Source organism: Accipiter gentilis, chromosome 25 (genome assembly GCF_929443795.1).
Source record: "Accipiter gentilis chromosome 25, bAccGen1.1, whole genome shotgun sequence".
NCBI classification, from domain to species: Eukaryota; Metazoa; Chordata; class Aves; order Accipitriformes; family Accipitridae; genus Astur; species Astur gentilis.
In genome coordinates, this window is record NC_064904.1 from 13,673,991 (window position 1) to 13,696,925 (window position 22,935).

Sequence of the window (22,935 nt, forward strand, 5' to 3'; positions counted from 1 at the left end):
GTATGGAAGCGTTGGCAAGTGTTTCTGGGCCTTTGGGATCATAGTTTGTGTGTGAGTAATGCTTTGTGGATTTGGATTTTGGGCTAACACTTTTCTATTTTCTGGGGTTTTAATCTTTTCCATGCAAACACCTTTTCAGGTTTTTGGTGTTCTTGAGTCGCCCGAATTTTCCAGAATCTCTTCAGCCTTTAGACCAATAATTAAAGGTGAAAAAGATGACTCCGGTTCTCATCAGCATCTAATCAGTGAAAATGGCACTAGTCAGAAGTCACCCTTGCTCCAGGCATTTGCCTCAAAAGCTGTGAGTGGGTCTCAGGCTGATGCACAGGTATGGGCAGTCCAGGTGGATTTGCTGGGATGGTGGATGTGTAGATGGGTTTTCTGTCTGAATGGAAATGTGATGTGTAGATTGATTTCCATTTTGAGGAGACTGAGTGATGCATGTATGAGAGGAGAGATTTTGTGGCTAGGATTTGGTTTACAAACCATCTTTCTGACACCATCTTCCCCACCTTGTAGATGTCTGCAGCATCTCAGGGGAATCAGAAGTGGGTGTCTAGGTGGGCGAGCCTTGCAGACAGTTACTCTGACTCTGCCTCTGGGCAGGGTGATGGAGGTACAGGTAAGTCTCATCCTGACATTACTGTTTAAAGGTGGCTGAATCTAAGCCAGAACGATATGAAAAGTAGAAATCAAGGGCTTCTGTGCATCTGGCTGTGACTTATTTTCTTTTTTTAGCTAATGTATTTGGGGATGGGAAGGACAGAGTGAATTGTTCCCAATGGACTAAAGATGGAGAGAGCCTCTGGTTTGCATTTCAGAGTCATCCAAGAAATTCTTAAATGTTACATATGACGTGACTAAAGGACACCTGGGAAGAAGAAAGGGCCTTGGGTGTTAACTAGCCCCGAGAAGTGATTCTTTAGACTGCCTTATGATGCCAGATGAAAGCCCTTTGCAAGTTGCCTTGGACTGAATTGCTGACTTGTGCTTTTTTTTGAGTGCTTCTCCTGTGTCTGGCTGTGCTGAGCATTTTAGGCTGTTCTAGAGTTTGCTGTTGGGTGGCAGGTTTGAAGCGTGGAGATCAGTGTAGAAAACTGGGTATGGAGGGGAGCGGGTGAAGATCAGACTCCCATTGTAACTGGGAAGACAGCTTACAGACCCTGTGGTCCTGTTAGTAGGTGAGAAATGGAGAAGTGTGCTGCTTTGGCTTTTGTAAACTTTTTCAACTTTTTTGGTTGGAAATATTTGTCAGTACCTTCTTGACATCAACAGCTATAGATAGATTCAGTAAAGATTAGAAGAAACCTTTGTTTCACAAGTCATTGCCGCTGTTTTCACACTGTGTGAGAACCTGACTCCTGGAGCATTTGAAGTATTACCATGGTCAAATAACCAGTTATCCTGGTATTTAAAGGCAGTATCAGATATGAGGTCCTGGCCAGTGGCATGGGAGAAATAAGAGTGCTCTTTCTATGAAGTGTGTCCATACTGATAAGCCCACCCACGCTGGGGCGGTGAGCTCTTAATTCAGAGCCTCTTAACTGTTACAGGGTCTTTCTCCTGAGACTTTGCTGTGGGATAGGATTGTATGAGAACTTGTACTGTGAAAAACACCATCTATTTAGTCAAATGGGCTATGTTGTGTAGAATGGCACTTAAACCACTGCATCACTGCAGTGGTTTGTCTGATGGCTTTTCATCTCATTCCTGTGGCCTCATTTATGGTAGACAGATGCCAGCAATGCCGTTAGCCTCTAAAGTACATGCTTGTACTGAGAGGTGTATTATGGGAGAATGAATCTGAAACCCTACCTTGAGAGAGGGAAGGTGTTGAGCGCTCTGATCCAGCAAAGGAATTAAGTGTGGTGTCTGTACTGGTAAGCCTGAGGGAGCGAGCACCAGCCAGGTCCTATTCATGTTCATACTACATAAAAGCTTAGTTCTAAGCACATGTCTTGTGAGTGCTTTTGTGGACTCAAACTTTGCAGGATCAAGCTCTTCCTAAATAAATAAGTGGTACAGTTCTACAACAGTTGATTCTTGTCCACTTCACTCTCTTCAGAAAGCGCTGTAGTCCCAAAACCTGGGGAACCAGAAAACGCCGTGCCCTTGAGAACAAGGCGCCTTCTTCCCCAACTCCCACCAAGTGATAAATCAGACAGCCCTACACCCACGGTCCTGGTTTGCCAGGAGTCCTATTCTGAGGTTACCAAGAGAACCATCGTGAAGGACCACTGTGTGGAAGCCTATGGTGACCCCAGCAGCCGCCTCTTCATCCAAGAAGACTTGGATCCAGATAGCCTCAGTGATGCCAGTAGGTCTGATGATGGCTTCAGCACAGAAAAAGGCAAGAAATATAAAGAGAACAATAAAATGCTAGAGCAGATGGGGGAAGACACAAGATTGGAGAGCCGACAGCCAGGAGCCTCCCGGGTCTCAAACGTGCGAGCTGTAAGTGAGCCAGTTTCTACTTCGTTTTATATTGGTGATGATAGCAATGATGTGGGGATTCCCTCCAAGCTCTCCTTAAGCATGTCTCATGCTCGAGCAGACAAAGATGGCAAGGATCAGGAGTTTTCCTTCAAGTCTGTTGGCCCACCAGTTCCTGGAAAGCCACCAGTCAAAGATGTTAGTGCTTACATAAATGCAGCTGGCAGAGTGGTTATTTCCCTTCATCAGAGTCTTCCTCAAGATCAAGAAAACATGGCAGGAAAGGAAACATCATCTTTTGTTAGACAGGAAAGTTTTACCAAAGATAAATCAAGCAGTGGTGTTCCTCAAAATAAACTCCCGCATATTTCAAGTCACCCTCTGCTTAAAGATTTAGAGGCTGTTCGGTCAACTCGTATGGACTTTGGTCAGGAGACTCATCTTCTCCTTAAGGACACTGAAACTGCCTTGGCAGCACTGGAAGCCAAATTACTTGGTCAAAGCCAACAGCTGGAGCCCTCGGAAACTGCTGGTCAGCTGGAGGACTCCTTGTCAGGGGACTCAGACGTGGACACTGCCAGCACGGTCAGCTTGGTGAGTGGCAAAAACGTCCCGACGAGCGCCCCGAAACGCAAAGCGGTCGTGAGCTTGCAAAAAGAGAAATCTTCCTCCACGCCGTCCATCCAGGACCAGTGTGGGCAGCCCAGCGCTCGGGACAGGCTGACAGAGAAGCGGAAAACACAAGCACCAGACTCATCAAACCGCACGGAGGCCACCAAACGCTTCCAGATGAAGCGGAGCGCTGGGACTCGAGGGTCGCTTGACTTCACGGATGACGAGAGAAGCTCGAGCTTGCCCTACTTGCCCGTCCCCGATGCAGTTGTGTCTGACCACGAGCACTCGGTAACCCGGCCAGTTCCCCGAAGGAAACCTTTTACTCAGGCCACCAAGGAGGACCACAGCAAAACAACCTCGAATGTGCAGAAAATCCAGCAAGTTCTCACCCGCTCCAACAGTTTATCTACCCCACGGCCCACAAGGGCCTCAAAGCTACGTCGTGCCCGGCTGGGAGATGCTTCAGACAACGAATGTGTCGATACTGAGAAAACAGCCTCCAACACCGAAGCCACCACTCCAAGCCCCAAGCAGTCCACGGAGACGAAGAAGCTTTCCCGGCTGGACATCCTCGCCATGCCAAGGAAACGGGCAGGTTCGTTTACGGTGCCCAGCGACTCCGAGACGGCGCAGTCAAGGACAGGGTTTTCGGGCCGGAGTGTCGAGTCCTATCGGAAGACGGGTGTTTCAGATGTTAGAGCTGCAGCGAGGAAAACGGCAGCCGCTGCCTCCGCAAAGCAGCCTTTCAGCAGGACCCGTTCAAGCAGTGTCAAGTATTCCTCCTCGTCCAGTAAGTGCTTGTGCTTTGTTTCTCCTCTGTTACCCTCTTTCTGATTTATAGGCTGCACATGGTTGCCAAGGATTGGTGTCAGTAGTACGAGGGCTGCATTGGTGAGTACAAAAGTCTGCATTAACAAGCAGTATGGAGGCTGAGATTTCCTGTGGGTTTGGAGACAGCAAAGCATCTCTCATACCCAGTGAGATATTATTGTGGTGTTGTCTGTGAGGATATTGCAAATAGCTGTTTTTCTTCTTTAGTGACTGTTTTTTGAACAGGAACACGTTAGCCATTTTTGTGTTAAAAAGGTAGAATTTGATGCCTTTCCAGTGCTATGAGGAATTCTGTTCTGTTTTTCTTTGATTTCTAAGATTCAAAGTTTGCTCCCAGAGAGTTTATAATGGTGTTGATGACCGCTGATGTCCAAGGTGGCAGGTTTGAAGGCATCTGAAACAGGAGAGCAAGAAATAAAAGTCCCTGAGTTGTGAAGGCTGTTCCCTTGTTCTTCCTGTAAATGCAAATGTGGAGCTGGACACTACACATTGACTGCCCCAAGAGATTCCCACTAATGTGTATTTTCATTCACTTCTGCCATAGGTAAGGCAGGTGCCCAGTTGTGTTTCCCACAAGGTGGAGATTTGGGGGCTGTCTTGTCCTGTAGCTGTGCACTCAACAGACCCTTGCAATATCAGCATTTGTCATATTGAAATCAGCCTTTAATTAAGAGGTGGGGACAATGCAGGTGATGACTAAGATGGTAATTGGTAATCAGAAATCTAGAGGTTGTCCCCAACACCTTTGGTCTAAGTCCTGGTCTATGCCCATAGTCCTTGACCTACCATGGATGTGGTAAAGCAGATCTGTTTGCTTAGGTTTTTAGGAATGATGGGGGGGCAGAGGGACAAGAACCCCTTAGGCTGGGTTTCTCAGGCCTGTTGAGAGGGATGCTATTTTCAGCAGATCTGTGTTTCTTGTAGGGGGTCTTGGAGTTCTGGATGTGTCCTTTTTGTATATTTTCATACAGTTGAAATAATTATATTTCTTGCAGTATTCATTTTTATTGCATGCTAAAAATGTTATTTGCTGCTTGTTTTGGTTTGGATTGGTTTAGTGCATTCAGCTTCCCTTTTGTTTTAATGATTTTTTTCCTACACATATGTATATGCATGTAAATCAAATGTGAATAAGCTAAAAGAGTATGTACAGTCTTTTCTCTTGCCTTTTTTGAGATGATGCTATTACTGACTTCTTGTTAATAACAAATTTAAAGCAAAATAATGTGGTCAGAGTTTTCTGAACAGGAGGCACTCTTTGCCCTCCCTCTGCCTTTGGACCACAGACTTCAAATCATTTGGAGAAAAATGATAAGTGTTTGCCAGTTCTTGGTTTAAATGAATTGGTTTTTGATTTCCAGAGCTCTGTAGCAGCATGCTAACACCTTTCCTTGTGCATAGTTGCAGTAGATGATGCTAATCCTTTCTCTGAATTAGTTGCTCTTAAAATACTAACCTCCTAATTCCTTGATAGGATTGTGGACCTGGCACAAGCTCTAAGCATACTAGTATACTTTGTGCTTTGTTGTGCTATACCAAGTGTGTGATGCGTGCTGCTATACTAATGCTATTATACGTAGAGTGAATCAACACCTAGCACCCTGTTCCTGAAACAAAAGTGAAACATCGATAAACTGAACTATTGCACTGTGCCATCAAGACACTTTTTAGCGTGATACAATAACCCTTGAAAGCCTTGGGAGTAAGGAGGCAGATGTGGCTGATTTATTCAAGGACTTCTTAAAGTGTTTGGCTAACCACAATAGTTTCCAACTCTCCCAGTGGGAGAAAGTTAATCTCACTAACAGAGGAACAGAATGAACTATCTGGCCATGAGACAAGAAATGCCAGTAGATTTTTGGGCCATCTGAAGTAACTTCATGTGGAATGCACAGATAACATCAGAATAATCCAAGTTAGAATTCTGAAAGCTAAAGGCCTGTCTCCCCTGCTCCTCTGTGTACATGATTTGTTTACTCAGTGTAATTTGAATGGTACGGAGGGATTTGATTCTGATTTCCCTTGGCATACAGGGATGGAAAGTCAGGCTCTTCATTTTAAAATTGCTGTTCAATGACAGGGTGACCTCTTGATTCTAAACCTGTGTTTTAAAAAAAAAGAAGAAGATATGTCTACTGATGGAATATGAGCAAATTTATTTTTTTCTCTGTGTGTGTGTATGTGTGTATATATATATATATATATATATATATATAAAAACCGAAGCCAAGGCATTTATGTAGCTATAGCTGAGATAGCAATGTCTAGCAATACTTTTTTCACTATACAGTAATTATCTATAGTTTCTACCTGTATCTTACATGCTAAACTTGTTATTTTTGTTTGTATGTTCTATGATGCTGGCTTAATTTGCTCGCAGTGTTTCAGTGTTATGCTAATCTTGGTAACACAGTGAAGCTTTTAGGTGTTGTAATTTTAAATAACTCGGCTGGTTCTGTGTTTGGTGGGTCTTCATTCTCCAGGGAAGGACGGAAGGGAATGAAGCGGTGTCCATAGAGAGTGTAGTGAGGCAGCGAACACCAGGAGCCCAGTTTTCAAATAAGGACATCTTGATGCTTCCCATGCAAGGAGGACCTGGGTGTCTACAGATCTGCAGAACCGGTTGGGATAAGTGGGCAGCTTCCACTTGGCTCCAGGGGTTGGAGCCAGTCCTGACTGTGTGAACACTCTTTCTTGTAGAGTGTCATTAATGGTGAATTGTGAGGCAGGAGGTGAATGTGGGAGTGTGGACTCTTGCAAATAACACCAAGCACCATAGTCTGTTCTTCTCTCAAAACCCCCTCCTTTTGCTTGTACTTGCAGCTGATTGGAAAGGTGTCTGCAGGCTTGAAAATTGGGCTCTTTTTAGAAAAGGACTTCTGTGGGACTATGAGGAGTCTGAAACGTGTGCTACTTATATACAGAGCTTCTGTGCATGGAAAGCCAAGTCTGTGGTAATAATTTACTACATTGGAGTTGTTAACACAGTCATTTTTCTTTTCCATTGGAATTTCCCACTCCAAATTTGTATAGTGAATGAGAGCCATAGAAGTGCTCAACTTCCAAATAAGCTCTGAGAATGTGCTGTTTGACTTAAAATCTGCACAGAAACTCTCCTTTCCTTGTGCTCTTGGGCTAGTTTTGTGTTACCTTTTTGCCCTTTTGTAGTTACTCTTTACTACTTTCCTTGGTCTGAAACCAATTCATTTTTTATAAGCATCAAGGCGGAGACCACAGGGTTCAGATTACACTTCTACTTCGGAGGAGGAATATGGCTCAAATCACAGCTCCCCTAAACACAAACGCTCCCATACTTCAACAGCCACACAAACACCGAGGGTACGTGGCTCTGGGCTGAGCAAGCAGAAGCACAACGGCAGAGAAACGGATGATGATGAAGATTTTGATGACCACCCTGACCCCTACAACTTCATGGCGCAAACAGCAGAGATAGCAGAAATAGCCAGGTGAGGTGGGGCTGTATGTATTGACCCACATGTTGAAAGTGGGTTGAGTTTTCCTTGGTGTTCAAATCAAACCCATGTGTGGAGGTAGAAGGAGAGGCACTCTCTCCTGTTGTTTGTGTGGCCCCCACCTCCTTGCTATCTGAACATCGATTTGTTCAGACTTGGAAGGATTTCATGAAGCTTTACAGCCTGTGCTAGGATCTGCTGGTTGTACCTTCTCTCTAGAAAATGCCAAGGTGCAGGGCAGTGTATCTTGGCTTGTTTCTTGTTCAAGCTGTGGACGTGTCTTCTCTTGTAGCTTGAAATCTGTCAAAAGATTAAACTGTCTATACCTGCTTATCTCTGCTTTCGCTGGAGGTCACTGTGTGTGCATGGAGTGGTTGGTGTGAACTGTCCTAATTCTCTGCAGAGGAAGTCAAATGGATTAGCAAAGTCTGAATATGTAAACTGTTGAAGCTGCTTTGCCTGAAGCCCGTGAGGGAGCAGTAAGCAGTCTCTGTGGGGCAGAAACTTCTTTGCTTGGCACAATTGAATCCAAATCTGTCTAGGCCCTGTGTATAAGTGAGTTGTTGCTTAGCTTGATGTCCCTGGATACGGGACCTATTGTATACTGGTGGTCTGATGGTTGCCTGGAGGACCTCGTCAGTAAAGCAAATAGATTCCTTTTTTTAAACAGTGGCATTTGAGGTTGACATCTCTAATATGCAGCTGTGTTATGCCAACTTTCCAGAAATACTGGTCTTCCTTTGTACTGGCCATACTTGAAATGCTTTTGACTGGGGAAGCAGTCTTCTGTCTGCTTTTGGTCAGCATTTCCATGTCACCTGTATCACTTGCTGCACTGATATCGAAAGGGCTTTTCTTGTGTGAATGTTGCTGTCGGGCTGCTAGAAAGTGTGTCAGCCTTCAAACCAGCCTGCATTACCTGTGCCGCACAAAGTGTGCGTGTGGGAGATGCTGTCTTCATTCCTAGCAGCGTTCTAGCGCAGGAGAGCGCTTCGGGTTGCAACAGCTATAAATAAATGGTTGCGTCAGACTTGTCTGGCGCTGCACGTTGCAGGGCTCGGTCACAGAGTCTGCTTCGTAATGTAATTGCAGTTCTGATTTCCGTTGCTGCTCCCAAATTAACTGGGAAGGGCTTAGAGGAGCCAGAGAGAGTTAAAAGGGAAAATGCTACTTGTTTACAATGAGTGAATCACATAATGGGTGCGTCCAAACCAGCAGGGATAGGGGGCACGTTAGGCAGGCAGATCAAACTGCTTTTTATTAGTTTCATTATGCATTTTCTTTCCAAGGAAATGTTTTGATGAGCTGACAGTTTTATTACATTGCTTCATTTTTCAAATTAAAGAAGAAAGTCTCTTTCAGGTGAAGGTAGCTAGCTGGAAGATTATTCTTTTCTCTCAGGAGCTTTTCTTTAAAATTACCACAACAGCTACTTTTGGACTGAAGGGGTTTTTTTAAGCTCTGCTAGCAACAATCCAGAGAGTTAGAAACTGTTTTTGAGATCTAGAGCAAGTAGAGCAGAGTGCAGCAACCGCTGAGTGTTAACTGGATACCTGTCAAGGGGCTTGAAGTTTCAAAATTTGGTTTCTGAAAACCAGATCCCTCTAAGGTATGCCGTGCTTACCCTGGTAATTCCTCAGCCCTTCTGGAGAATGTGGAGGCGTACTTTTGATTTACAGTCTATAAACCACAAAGGAGAAGGAAAGAGAGTTTGAAATTTTACTACTTAAGTAATAAAGAAAAAAGCTTTTCCTTGTATGGTTTTTTTTAAGGGAAAAGAAAGAAGTGTCAAGAAGAAAAAGTGGCCATGTCCTGTGAAATTTAAAAAAAAAAAAAAAGGGAAGTAGAGTGGATGGATGGGGGAGCAATAACATAATGCTTCTTTGTGGATTGTCTCCAATACCTTCTGGTAGTGTGTAGTCACTAGAACTTGCTTTTTATCAAATCTCTACTTCGAAGCTGGGTTCAGGAGGGGAGTGGGTTTATTTTGTTCCTCTTGTATGCAGCCAGAGTATTCCTCAGCATCCTGTCAAGGCACCCCCCCAAAAAACCTGCTTTCCCTAGCCTCTGCAGAGGTTATAATTCATGCAAACTTTTGGCGGCTGCTCCTTTTAGATTTTATGAGTATGAGGCTTGTTCTATCATGTGTCCTAATGGCTCTGCTGCATGCCCTCTGCTTCAGACTCAGCCAGACCTTGGTGAAGGATGTGGCCATCCTTGCTCGAGAGATTCACGATGTTGCTGGGGATGGGGACTCACAGAGTTCATCGGGGACAGGACCAAGCACCTCCCTCAGCTCTGTGCCCAACACTCCTGCTTCCACCATATCAGCGAGAGAAGAGGTAAGATCCCAAATGACAGCAATCTCTGCCTCTGAATGCAAGCAAGTTTGCAGGGTACAGCTGCGGTGGGAGACCAGGGCAGCATTCCTAGTTGCTGCAGCATTAAAAAAACGCCTCGTTCTCTGCCCCCGTGAAAAACTCTAGCGGATAGATTGCCTGCAGTCTCTTCAGGGTGCTCTTTATTTTGCCCTCCCCTGTGCCACAGCCAGCCTTGCAAGAGGTGAGAGTGGGCTGCCTGGGTCAAGAGCTGTATTGGATCTGGGCAGGTTTGGCTTTTGCTGGGGGCATCCTTACTGTGCCTCCAGGAAGCAGGAGGGCCCTGGTGTCAAAACGTTAGATTCCTCATATTATTGCCTAAAGATCTTACAGTCTCTAGTGTGACTTTGATCCCTGAAATTTGCAACTGAGGAACAGGATGGGGTGGGCCTGCTGTGCTGCCGTAGCAGGGAGCCTGAGCCTCCCTTCTTTTTTCAGACAAGGCACTGACTGAGTGCTCTAGCTGCATGCTCTGTACCAGCTATGTATTTTGTACCTCTGATGTGTCGTCTCTGCCAGGGGCCTCGAAACGCTGTGCAGGTGTTTCTTGAATCCCTTCCCTCCACCTGTGTATTGATAGTCAAGGGCAAGGACTCTGCTCCCCAGCCAGCGAGGTAGGCAAGGAGGAGGGCAGTTAGCTTGGGAGGTGCTGTCCTCCAGCTCTTCAGTGAAGCTGTGGCTTCCTCCTGAACTTTGTAGCACAGTTTGTCTGCACTGGAGTGGGGAGGAAGGCAGCAATTTCTTAATTTGGCTCACCACTGCTGCAGCGCAGGGACTCGGCTGAGCTCAAACTTGGCTGCAAGGTCACAAGGAGGCTCCAGCTGCTAAAGCAAAATTGCCTTTGCTGCTGTTAAATCCAAATTCCCTCCTGGCTACCACCAGCATGGGCTTAAAAAAATATACAGCTCTCTTTATCTGCTGTTCAGATGGGCCCCTTGGCCCTCTGTTGTCTTTGACTGTTCTGAGAATTGCAGACCTGTTCAAACCTGAGGACCAAACTTGTTGCCCTGTCAAGAGCGTGCTAGGAGGCCCCGTGAATCTGTTGTGGTCTTCACTGAAGGTGTAAAGCAGAAGTTTAGGCAGATACCCAGAATATCAGGCGAGTGTGGCTGTGCTTGCGTTACGCTGAGTTCAGCTGCAGCCTGCTCAGGGTTGTTTTTTTTTCCTGGGGCCGTTGGGAGCCGCAGTGCACAAAAGTTTCGCAATAACTTCAGACTCTGAGATAAAGTGTTTTATTGCTTTGTTTCCATGCAAGTGCCACACCTCCAAAACTGCCTTTTGTATTATTCTTTTTGAGCAGTTAAGGTGACAAACCTACCTTACTTCTGACTTGCAAATGAAATGTTTGCTTCAGGTTGGTAATGACCAGCACTCAGCACCCGCTTCCTTCCAGAAAAGCAAGGTACCTCCTTCTTTGTCGAGTGCCACTGAACAGTGCAGCTAAGTCAGGATATACAGAGGGATGTTCCCTGCTGCTAGAGGAGGAAGGATACCTCCAAAACAAGTGGTTTTACTCTGTGCAAAACGATGGGGTCCAAAGCTTATGGTAGTGGTGCTGAATGTCTTGCCAGGATTGCTCAGACCCAGGTAAACTGAGGGTTTCTCTGCGATGTGGCTTTGCAGTGCTGCCGTGCACTGTGTGGGACATGCCAGTCAGTCCCCTCGCAATAGTCCGGAGAGCCAACGTAGGGCTGTAATTAGCATTACCTAATTAGGGGTAATTTAGCATTACCTAAATGCTCCAGCAGTGTCCACTGCTAGAGCACTTTTTAGATCTTACGGTGGTGTAAATGGTGTAAACACAGGTGACAGCCTGTGAAGACAAATCAAGAGCCATAACCTGTGGCTTGTTCAGCCAGTGGTGGCTGAAACCACCATAAAGGCTTTTAAATAGACTGACTCCAAATAGGGTTGGATAGCACCGTGATTTCAGCAGGATCAGTGGCTGGGAGGCCATTTGAGTTACACCCAAAATGCCAGTATGCATCAGTGGAGGTGCCTTTACGTTAGCGATATCCAGGAACAGGTTAAATCAGCAGGAATAGCCAGGAACAGGTTAAATCAGCAGGAATTTCTATTTGTGATGCTGAGATGTAGAGCTGAATCCTGAATAGCTTGGGATCCTGAATGTGCATCTTGGGGGGTCATGTTATGAATGGAAGTAATATAAACTGATGTGGGTTTAATAAACACACATCACGTCTTTGGAACTGGACTAGAATCAGTGGGCATGCTTCCCTCAGTCTGGGTGCTGCTGAATCTGTGCTAAAATAATTATTTTTCCTTAATGCAGGGAAGTTGTTAGGAAATATCTGAAGATTAGTGTGTGTGATGCTAAACACTGCGAATTTTGTGAGTGTTTATTAAAAAACTTGATGTTAATATTCTAGGAAAGGACAAAGTGATGAGAAATAGCTACTGTAGTTGTAATAGTAATGTATTGAAATATCTGATAAAAGGAAATATGTGAATAAGAAATGTTTGCTGTGTGTGACTCTCATACTGCTCTGGCTCTTGCAATGTTGTACGCCATTCTGCTAGCTCTTGAGTTTTCTGCTACTAAATATTTATACCTATTCTACTAAAGTGGGAAAAAATGCAGGAAAAATAAGTGCTGATGCTGGAATCACTTTTGAGGGTTTAATGTCATACCAGAAGCTTTACTTCGGACCAGTGTGTGGCACAGCATTTCTCAGCCTCAAATGAGCTGCTTTTTAAATTACTTTTATTACAAAGCTTGGTTAATGATTAAAATCATGAGTGTTTTCTTAAAAGTTAAGGTGGAGCCTTAGATTTAAACTTTATTCTTCATGTTCTATCCTTTGATGTCCAGTGTTTGCTTGGATGTTTGCCAGGGAGGTTTTCAGTTCCCCAGTGCATGTTTGGGTGTTTTTGTTTGGTTTTGTTGCTCTCAGCTGTGTAGTATATAATAACCTAGATTCCTGAGCCGAGCTGAGATACTGAGATACTGAGCTGAGTACTGCTACAAATTAAGCAAAAAAACCCCCAAACAAACCAAAAAAAGGGTCCAGCAAGGGTGAAACCTTTGTGATTCCAGTTTACCAAAGCCATGGTTTGTTTGGGATGCCGTGGGTTCTGGGTGTGTATGTTTTACAGGACCCAGCTTTCTGCAAAGCCGAGCAGTCAAATTGAAGGCTCAGCTGTTACAAGCGTAGTCAAGTGGGTCATCCCAAATCACTGGCCATTTCTGCAAATTTTAGCCCTGCACAAAATTCTTTTGGTTGGTCTTTTTTTAAAGTTGACAATGATATAGCAAAAACTTAAAAGCCCAATTATGTTTGTTAAGTTGTTGTTTAACATACTTGGTATGAGTGTTGGTATGACGAGAGGAAATGCTTATGGGCGTGACAGAGCGGAAAGCATGAGAACAGACCAGGTCATATATGACGGTCTCCTGGTGATGGGGGAGCAGGGGCTACCCTTAATTTGTTTTCAACTGGTTGTGCTGAGAACTGCTGGACTGTAGGAATATCTCGTTCCCTTCTGACACTGTTTCACCGCTGCAAGCAGCCTAACACTGTTTCTGCACTTCATGAAAGGATGCTTAAAAAAGAGAAGCGTATTAGCTAAAAGGTTTTGGCTGTTGTGCCCCTGTACCATAATATCTCATACCTTCTGCCTGTGTATAATCCAAGTGCTATTGTATAGAGCGTGGGGAGCCTGGACCTTGGATGGCACATGGTTTTGTCGCAAGAGCTGTGTGCTTTGCCAACCAGAGAGCCTCCTGGGCTGTATGTTTAGCCCATTCTCTGTGCTCAGAGGGCTGCTGGATTTCACTCAGCACAGTCTGTTTCGAAGCAACTGGAGAGCTGCCCGAGACCACCTCTGTGGAACTGGTTGATGACCAGGACCTCCACGGGCTGCAGTGCATGCGGGGGGTGGGCATTGAGTGCTGGTCCTCAGGAATGCGCTTTTGGGAATGTGAGCCCAAAATAACCCCAAACCATGTGTTCTCTTTGATACTTGCTGTCACGGTCATTCAGTAGCATTGATCTCTTTGTTTCTGTTTTAACACAGATTGCTCGTAGATCTTTTCGGCTGGCATATCCATCTCAGGTGCACTTTCCATCCCATTATTTTTGTATCTCTGTCTTGTCACTTGTCTTCTTCCCCTTCTTTTAGAGTTTTTGTCTGTCAGTCAACTAAACAGGAGTAGCTGTCTTGTCTTGTCTGTTTTTCTTCCTGTTAATTATTTGCATTATCAGTGGTTTTGTATTGCTTTTTCATCTCTTCCATGTGTTACTAAATGGTTTCTGATTAATTTTAGTGTGGCTTTAATGTTGTATTGACATATTAAAACATAAGGTATGGGAAAAAAGGGCCTTTTTGAGTTTTAGCTAAATTCAAAAAAGGCAAATATGTACTCTTCAACTACGTGCTCAAGAGTCATAATTATAAAGTGGAATAGCCCCACTGAACTTCGTAGGATGACTCCAGTGGGTAGATGCTTGCAGGATTGGGGTCTAGTAATTTACTTAGGAACCCATACCTGTCTGAACAAGACTTAAATGAATCAGTGTTGCTCTGGGGCTTGCCTGAAAATCTGCAATACCTGCAGTGAGTGCCTGCGTGCCTCCTTCCCTACTAATTTTTAATGACTCATTACTCATTATTTCCAAGTTGGTGCAGCACATTCCAGAAGCAAGTCTGAACTACCAGAAAGTGCCTCCAGGATCAGTGGAACTGAAGGATTTTGACCAAAATATGAACAATAATAGAGAAGAGGATCCCTCAAGAAAAACAAGGACAAGAAACCGTGAGGAGGCAGGCCACCTTTTTCTTTACTTTATATATGACATTGCTTTAAGCTGCAGTATTTGTACCTGCTCTTTCTAAGCTGCCAAAGGAGGCTACTCAAAAAAAAAATAAAAAATCACTTCTCAAGAGCCCTGACTTGTAGGTATAGAAACAGTGTTTAAAAAACAAAAAAAAAGAGGAACAGAATCATCCTTCTTGCCAGTACTGACTGGAGGTTCCTCTCTTGTGTAAAACTCCACTAAAACCTGAGGCTTGGTCACTTGTTGTTTGGGAGGAGGCATTCAGTGTCAGAGCCCACTTAGGCTATTTCACTGCCATTTTAAAGAAAAACACAAAAATCTCCACTTTGAAAACTTGCAGCACCGATGGTTTAATGGCACCTTACTTTTCTGCAACCGGCATCCTGGTTAGTGCTGCCCATGGAGCAGCAGTGGCAGAATCTGGATCTTACAAGGAGTTTCTTCAGCTGGGCTTGAGTGCTGTGGCAGAGCTGGCTTGCTGTGCTGTGCCGTGCCGTGCAGACAGCAAGCTGCTTGTTCTACATTGCTCCCTCCAGTGTATGCAATTTCATGCAGTTGTTCTGGGCTGAGAGAACAGGGTAACCTGGAAACCACTGGGATGATGCTAAGGGGTGAGAAAGCCTGGCCTGAAACTTGAGGCTGGGGGTGGTGTCGAGCAGGCTGCTGATACAGCACTCGGCTGTTGCTTCTGCTTGCTTTCTGTGTGCTGGCTCTGGATGGGAAGGGAGAGCTGGGCAGAGGCTCCAGGGAGGCAGTGCAGGCAGGAGGGGAGAGCTGGGCTCTAGCATGGTCACTCTGCTGTTCTGGAGGTGACTCAGATGGGCAGATGGAGGGGGAACTTGGGCTGAGCCACTGGTACTGATCCTGTCCCGTGACTGACTTCAAGCAATCCCTCACTCTCCTGTAGAGAGGTGCCAAGGCTGAATAAAAAGTGCAGGTTCAGAGTGCGCCCAGCTGATGTGGGCTTTCCTGGCAGAAGCCTGGGGGCTCTGCTGAGCCATAGGACTTGAATATTTGCAGTTTGGTGTTTTTTTGATTGTTGTTTTTAATAAAGCAGAATGTAACATGGTGGGATACCTGGCTGGGAAGGTGGCTTGAATTCATATAAAACACATTAGATGGTTTCAGTAAGACTGCTTGTGGGACTTCTTGCATTGTGATTTGGCTTGGGGGGAGGGGGAGGTGGCTGTGAGACTTGGAAAGTCTTAAGCTTTTTCTTTCAGAAATGCTTAAATAGTTACATTACTGCAGACAACTCTGTCTCTAGAAAAAAATCTGAACAAGTTAGTAGTAATCTTTTTGCCAAAGTGCTGCAACAAAGCTGCACATCATCTTAATCTCCCTTTGAGCTTCAAGTATCATCCACATAGATGAAGATGTTTCAGTGGAGATCATTTACTGTAAAAAATTTCCAGTTTTGTAATATGCCACTCTTGCTAAAAGTTCTCTGATTTGCCCTTATATTTTAGGTAATCTTTGACAATCTGATGTTGAACCCAGTGTCCCAGCTGTCGCATACAATCCGTGAAAATACAGAAAACCTAGCTGAAAAAATGAAGTAAGTAACTTTTGTCCCTGTCCTGAAATGTTGACTTGCTGCTGAGTGTGTTGACTTGCTACTTGTGGAAGGTAATGCATTGTTGCCTCAGAAAGTCTTGTTATCAAGATGCAAGGAATCGAGATGTAGGAAACTACGTGTGTAGTGAACGAGGGGTAGTATGATTATTTGCCATCTCTTTTCCTCACATGTTTGGCCTTTGGAATTCTAGTGCTGGATTTGTAATGCCTGTTGGTGCCCTAACTTTGAAATGTTGCCTTTGTAAAGATACAGAAGAAAACTGGTGGATTGTCTCCCCTTTCCTTCTCTGTTGTAAGGCTCTCAGAAAGCTTGCAGGTCACCAAGCTTGTGAAATCTCTTCAAAGCTTGCTGTTGCTCTAGAAGATATCAGTTAGGGAAGGACTTTGGATTGTTCCTAAATCAGCTAAAAGGTGCTTTGTCTGGTTGCTAATCCACTAATCTCCTTTGTTGCCACATCTTGTGGTAATTAAGTCTTTTAAACAAGCAGCTTTTGGATAGCAATTTTAAGACCTGCTGCACTTCTTGTGCTCCAGGATTTTGTTTCAAAACTCAGAAAGGACCTGGGAGGAGATGGAGGCCAAAATGAATTCAGAAAATGAAGTGCCAATTCTGAAGACATCAAACAAGGTAAGACCATGCAAACAAGTGAAATACTGAAGGCTTTTGTCCATGAAAGCTTTGTAAGAAACAAAAACAATAAGCTCTGGCCCTTCTCAAATAGTTTTCTGAAATTTCTAGTCTATTTGCATGTGTTGAACTGCTGTTTTTCCTTGCTGTTTGAAGTGTGACAAAATAAGTTCCTTTAGCTGTTGCATTTCACCAAATTCTTCCCCTCTCCCTTTGTGATTCATCTTCAAAGACCCAGTCCTCTACCAAAGCATCACCTACCATGTAGTTGACACAGCCTCAGTAGTAGACAGGTGTTTCTCATGAATATTTGTTTTTTTCATCTGTAACAGTTCGATAATAGGGCAATAAAAAAAGCTTTAGCCCTAGGATGGTGTTTGTGCTCTTTGTGACCTCTTACTGTCATTGATGGGGACTGCCAGTAGAGGTTTAAGTATAATAATGGACCCGGCAAATATGGCTGATGCTAAGCGTACATATAACACTGTGCAGGACTTGTGTAGCTTGGTGCTACAGCAGTATGTGTGGCCAATTGCTTTGTCTGGTGTATGAGTTGAGTTTACAAATACCTTCATGTATTTGGTATTAAGGAGGATGTGGAGAAGCCTTTGTACAGTTAATCTGGCTAGCATTTCAAGTCTAGAAACCGCTGTGGCTATGAACTAGGGGGTGGTGTAGCACTTGGTGAAATGATGCAGAGCAGAGGTCCCTGTGCAAATCCACCTCGATACTGATACAAGCTTGGTCTTTTCTGTTAAACAAGCAAGGTTGGAACTGACTTTGAATCAAGAGATCAGATTAGGCAGAAGGAGTAAGACTAGATTCCTGTGTCAGTTGAGTACTTTGTTGCTTAATTTTCCATTCTGATGCTTTTGTTTCTAGGAAATCAGTTCTATCCTGAAGGAGCTCAGGAGAGTTCAAAAACAGCTCGAAGGTTGGTCATTTTAAATCTTCTTTTTGTCTCTCAAATGCCGGTAAGTTGCACAAAATAAAATAATGTTGCTTGATTTGCCAGTGAAAGCTGGGAAAGGATGCAGAAGTTTAGTTTATTAGCACACTGCTCTTTGACGAGCGCATATGGAACAAACAGTAGATTCATCTTGTGCTGCCAATTTTTAAGAAAATTGTTGACTTTTGAAATGTGGAAGCTGTTGCTGTGGAAATGTTTTGTTTGTGGTAATTAGCATATCCCCATAAGATGAACTAGCAAAGGTCTGTTCTGCTGAAATAATATTTAGCAGCTCTTTCAGCCAGTAAGTTGTGCTACACTTTTTGGACTTGAATTTTTTACATAGAGCTCTGTGCTATTAGAAAGGCAAAACAACCTCTTGCATCATCTAATAGCTTAATAAAGGCATGTAAAAACATACAGGCGTCATTTTGCACTCCTGCTAAAAGCTTGCCATTTGTCTGCTGTAGTTTGTCTTTTCCAATTTAACCAGAAAGTTGAGTGTCCTCATAGCTTCAGTTTGGGAGAGATTTTGCTTGTTAAAGCTGCTTAGGCTTGAAGGTACTAATGAAGAAAATACATGACTAAAATGAACAGGAGTACTGCCTACAGTTCTACTGCCTTCAAAGTGAAGGCAGCAACCTTCTGGTTAGAAACTCTCCTCAGTGCTGCTAATATGTCTCTGTATGTCTCTTTTCTTCTCCCCAGTCATAAACGCTATCATTGACCCTACTGGAAACTTGGATGTAGTTGCCAGTAACAAAGCATCTTCTGCTGCTAAACAATCTACAGCCACTAAAGTCAGGACTGCTAACACTTCTGGGTCTACACTGGAGACTTTGTCCCCAGTACAGATGAGAAACTACACACAGAAATCGAACTGTGGGTCTTCTAGCTTACAAGATTCGAATTTCATTCCAGATGGAGAGAAATATGTGATCTGATACAATATTTTGTATTGCTATCATATTGTAATCTACTGTTGCATTAGTATTGTGTATGAGTGGTTTGTGGACAGTTTGTGTGGAGCAGTTGTTTAGATTGCTAACACGTTGCACAAAAAAAAAAAATCTATGCTGTGAGGGTGAATGGAAAGTCTGTGTATGCCTTTTAAACAAGACTAGCACTGTGGAGCAGCACATATTCAGCATAGAGGCAAACTGATTTTTAGAAAATTACTCACTCTTCCAGTGTGCCATAAGGAAACAGGCTTTGCATACGCTCCATTCAATACTGCCGAAGCTAAAGTGTTCTTGCATTGGCCTGTTTATAATTATTCAGTTGTAATGAGGCGCAATTTAAAAAAACACTTTTTGGTACTATATTTCTTTTGGTTTTGTTTGATTTTTTAAAAAATTTTTTTTAAGTGTACAAGTGAAGCATTACAACTCTGTTGGAATCAATGTGCAAATCCAACAGGATGATCGTGCAATATCTTGGGTTTCTAGGAGAAACTCTTACTACAGTTGTGTAAGAAGTCCTTTTCAGCAGTCATAAAAAGGCAACTACACTGAAGTTGTGCATCCTTTTTTTAGTCCAAAAACCAAATCAAGACAGAATAAACCCCTTGTTTTTCTCTTGGGAAAGTGTAAAAGTTAATAATGGTATGAATGTAAAGACTACTAATGCAGTTACTATTTTTGATGATGTTTCAGGCCCAAAGTTTGGGGTTGGTACAAAAAGTCAGATTTTACAGTTTAGCTTGCCAAATTTTCATGATCTCGGTACAAATGCTGTCTTTAAGCTGCGCTTTTTTTTCCTTTTTTTTTTTCTTTTTTTTTTTAAATATACAGTCTTTTTACAATGAGCTACAAATGCTTTTGGCTGGGCCAAAGACTTAAGATGTTTGTGATTAGCTAATTGCTAAGAAAAACATCTGTTCCAATGGCTCATGTAATAAACTTAATTGCACAGTTGCTGTGAACTAGTGTTCACTTGACAGCACTGAAAAAATAATGGCTTAAATGTAGCTCCACCTTCACGGCTAGTTCTGTTAGGAATTTTTTTCAATGCAAAAGTGCTTGAAGAGCACCATTCTGTGGTATTCTTCAGAAACTATTGAACAGTGTCAAGCACTTTGTACTTTTGGGATTTTTGTCTGGATTTTATTTTTGGTCTGTTATAATCCTAGAAACACTATGTTACGTGCAATTGCACCGAGCAATTTGTTTAAAAAAAGCTGGATTTTGTATTCTGTCTATCTGTTAAACTGCAAAACACTAAGCAATTTTTGTTGCTTTAAGAGCAAAAGTTTTGTTTTAGAGGGGACCTCTTCCAGACGTGTTTGCTCCCAGTTTTTTCTGTCTTGTATCAATTCCTTTTTCATTCTTCCTGGTCAATAAACAGTAATCAGGTAAAGAAATTTCTGTAGCTGTGGAGGATACATTTACTGGGAAAGGTGAGCAGATGAGTTCCACTTTGCCCTCATACAGTGTGTAGTTTAACCAGTGAAAATGGTTTCCCAAGCTTGACTGCTTCTTGTGTGCTGACTTTATATTTTGGGGTGGGTAGTGGATTCCTTAGTTAGCCTCAGTAGTTACCTGAGCTTTTCTGCTAGAATGTTGTAACAGTGGGAACCTGTTAAAATAATTTAAATAAATAGGGATGCTCACAAAGTGTTTAATCTTACTAGTGAAGACCGTGATTTCTTTCCTGGTGAAGCTAGTGGGAGCTTTCTATCAATTTCAGCAGAAACAGAATTGATCCCAGAATGGGAGTATGCCAACAGGCCATTAGTTTCTTTTGAGCGTGCAAGATGCTGGCTGGTAAACAATAGGTGCAAATATTCTTCCAAGATTTTCAGTAGGTTATAAGACTCATCTGCTTGTATGGAGATGCTCTTCCATGAAGAAATCTGCTGGATTTCACGTAGATGAATGCAGAATAAAAAAAGAATTTGCCCTTGATGTTCTTCTGCCTGTAATATACGCACTATCTGAATGTGTTCATTCAGTCGTTTATTCTGATCTGTCTTTTCTTGAAATACCTGACTGTGTCCTTGATGAATATCATAAGTGGTGGTATAATTCCTGACATATGAGACACAATTTTTCAAGCCCTTCTTGGTTAGGGTTTGAACCATCCAGGTGCTACCCCAACTCACTAGGAGTTGAAGGACCTTCACAGATAAGGTGTTGCTGTTAGTTTCAGTTTTGCTGTAGAGACAAGTGAATTACTCAGACATCTGACTATTCTTCTTACTTGTTAACCACATTTCCACATCTTCATGGCTATGCTCTAGTGGATTTTGTTTCTCTACAATGTGTCCTTGACGGGACTTCTGTTTACTTTCATTTGAAAATTGCTTGATTCTTCTTTCATTCATGAACGCATCAGGGATGGATTTTTCTTCCTTGGTTGCTCTGTTCTGAACTTGAGAGAGAGCCCACAGACACCTTACATCAATTAAATCAACCCGCAAAATATGGTACCTCTTCAAGTGACTAATAAGGATGCAACAGTTGGTGTCTGTTTATAATTTGGAAATGTGTGTGTGAAGGGATGGGAGGATGCACAGCTTGATTTGTTTTATTTGTGACTCAGCCAAACTATAAAACGCTTCTGCACCCTGACACAACGTTCATCCTTGGATCTTTGCATTTAAAACAGTTTTCTAGTCAATGATGAAATGCAATATATTTTTTCTTGTATTCACTGCTTCTGAAGCACACCCCATTTGCACTTGTCTGCTCCAGATAAGCCAAAGAGCTAGCCACCTGACTATTACTCCTTTGTTTGATTGTTCATTCTTACAAGCAGTACTGTACACAACCATGAAAACATGCCTCTGTGTGACTCCAGTGTGAACCTAACAGACGTGTAGTGGTGTATCTGGGTGGCCCAGGACCAGTGCGTAAGATACCTGTTGGCTTGCATGAGCTACAGATGGGCCTTGCATTGAGTTTGGTGGGGGTGACGCTGACCTGTGGGTCACTCTCATACCATATTGCTTTCATGTGTTTTGTATCTGACTAAAGAAATGTAAGGAAGGGTGGGATTTTCAGAGTCTTAGGGAAGTGAGTGCTCAGGTCCTTTGGGGTTTCCGTATGTCGTGAGCACCTTTCAAAATCCCAGCCCTCAGCTCTTCCACTATACTTGAAAACCATGCTCTCAGTTTAACGCTTTCAAATGTAAAAACCTGTTACTCCGTTCTGATGGCGTGAATGTAAATTCCTGTGAGAATGTGTACGAGCTTTGTGAGCAAGGACCTAAATCGTATCTACAGTGATGTCATGTCATGGTCATGCTCCAGGAGAAAAGAACATCTGCATCATTGAATATTTTAGTAAAGGTACAACTAGTGGAATGTTTACATACAGCCTATTGAAAAAAAAGAGGAGACAAAAAAAAAAAAGATAAAGTGTAAAGTATTTAAATGCAAGATTCTACTAGTTTTTTCTTGGTTTGCAGATCGCACTAGCTATTTTTGAAGTTCCGTAAATGCGTATAACTTTTGCAAAGACCAGACAGAACTACCTGTTCACTTTTGATGTGCCCCGTGCTGAATTGTGCCTATTTCACTCTCTGCTGTTGTTATGCTGCTGATTCTGCTGTTCTGAACCGTTCACTGGATCATTCCATTTGCATGCAACACAAATGCAAGCTGAGCTGTCTGAGAGTAAAGCTGAAACACGTTTGTATAACTTGAATCCATTAATGACTTTCTCTCTTCCACACCCTCTTGAAATGCTGTGTATAATTTTGATTTGTTTCTCCTGCCCTGATTTTTTTCTGCTTTTGTTTTGTTTTTGGGGTTGTTTTTTTTTTGAATGGTAATTTATTTTTGTTTGGATTATAGGCAGTATCTGTACATTTTGTTTCAAGGTGATGTTGTGGATGTCTTTAAAAGAACAAATTGTTATTTTATATAATTTTATCATAAAGTTGCTCTAATAAATCATTCTTTTATCATGTGACAATGATCCTGGATTTCGTGTGTTAATTTGGGAGGGAGTATGTGTTTGGTGGACTAAACTTTTCAAATGCCTGTTTACATTGTTGTTCAGTACAGTGTACTGAACGAATTGCCAGCAACTGAAGACTCACAGTGCAACTGGTTCGGTCCTTGGTGAGACGTATGGCTGGGGCAGATCCTTCTCCAATAGTACAGGAGTCCCCTTTCCCCTGCCCCTGTACTTACAGGATTGAAGCCCCCAAGTCCCCACCACCTGAGGATGGTCTTACTTCTGAGTAGGGTATGGTGATACTTGATTTAATTGTTAGTACTGTTTTATTTCATTGCCGTGACTAA

At 43.1% G+C, this 22,935-nt stretch overlaps 1 protein-coding gene across 1 annotated transcript in view; it reads left to right on the plus strand.

Annotated features, from left to right (window-relative positions):
* Positions 1 to 21,994, plus strand: part of CEP170B (centrosomal protein 170B) — a 59,593-nt gene extending 37,599 nt beyond the window's left edge. The window contains exons 10-19 of the mRNA XM_049828462.1: positions 140 to 328; positions 520 to 622; positions 2,066 to 3,838; positions 7,202 to 7,346; positions 9,535 to 9,694; positions 14,372 to 14,515; positions 15,999 to 16,087; positions 16,642 to 16,735; positions 17,618 to 17,669; positions 18,393 to 21,994. Of these exons, the coding sequence (XP_049684419.1) occupies positions 140 to 328; positions 520 to 622; positions 2,066 to 3,838; positions 7,202 to 7,346; positions 9,535 to 9,694; positions 14,372 to 14,515; positions 15,999 to 16,087; positions 16,642 to 16,735; positions 17,618 to 17,669; positions 18,393 to 18,628 (2,985 nt within the window). The 3' untranslated portion in view covers positions 18,629 to 21,994. The remainder of the gene's footprint in view (positions 1 to 139; positions 329 to 519; positions 623 to 2,065; positions 3,839 to 7,201; positions 7,347 to 9,534; positions 9,695 to 14,371; positions 14,516 to 15,998; positions 16,088 to 16,641; positions 16,736 to 17,617; positions 17,670 to 18,392) is intronic.
* Positions 21,995 to 22,935: the final 941 nt, after the last annotated feature.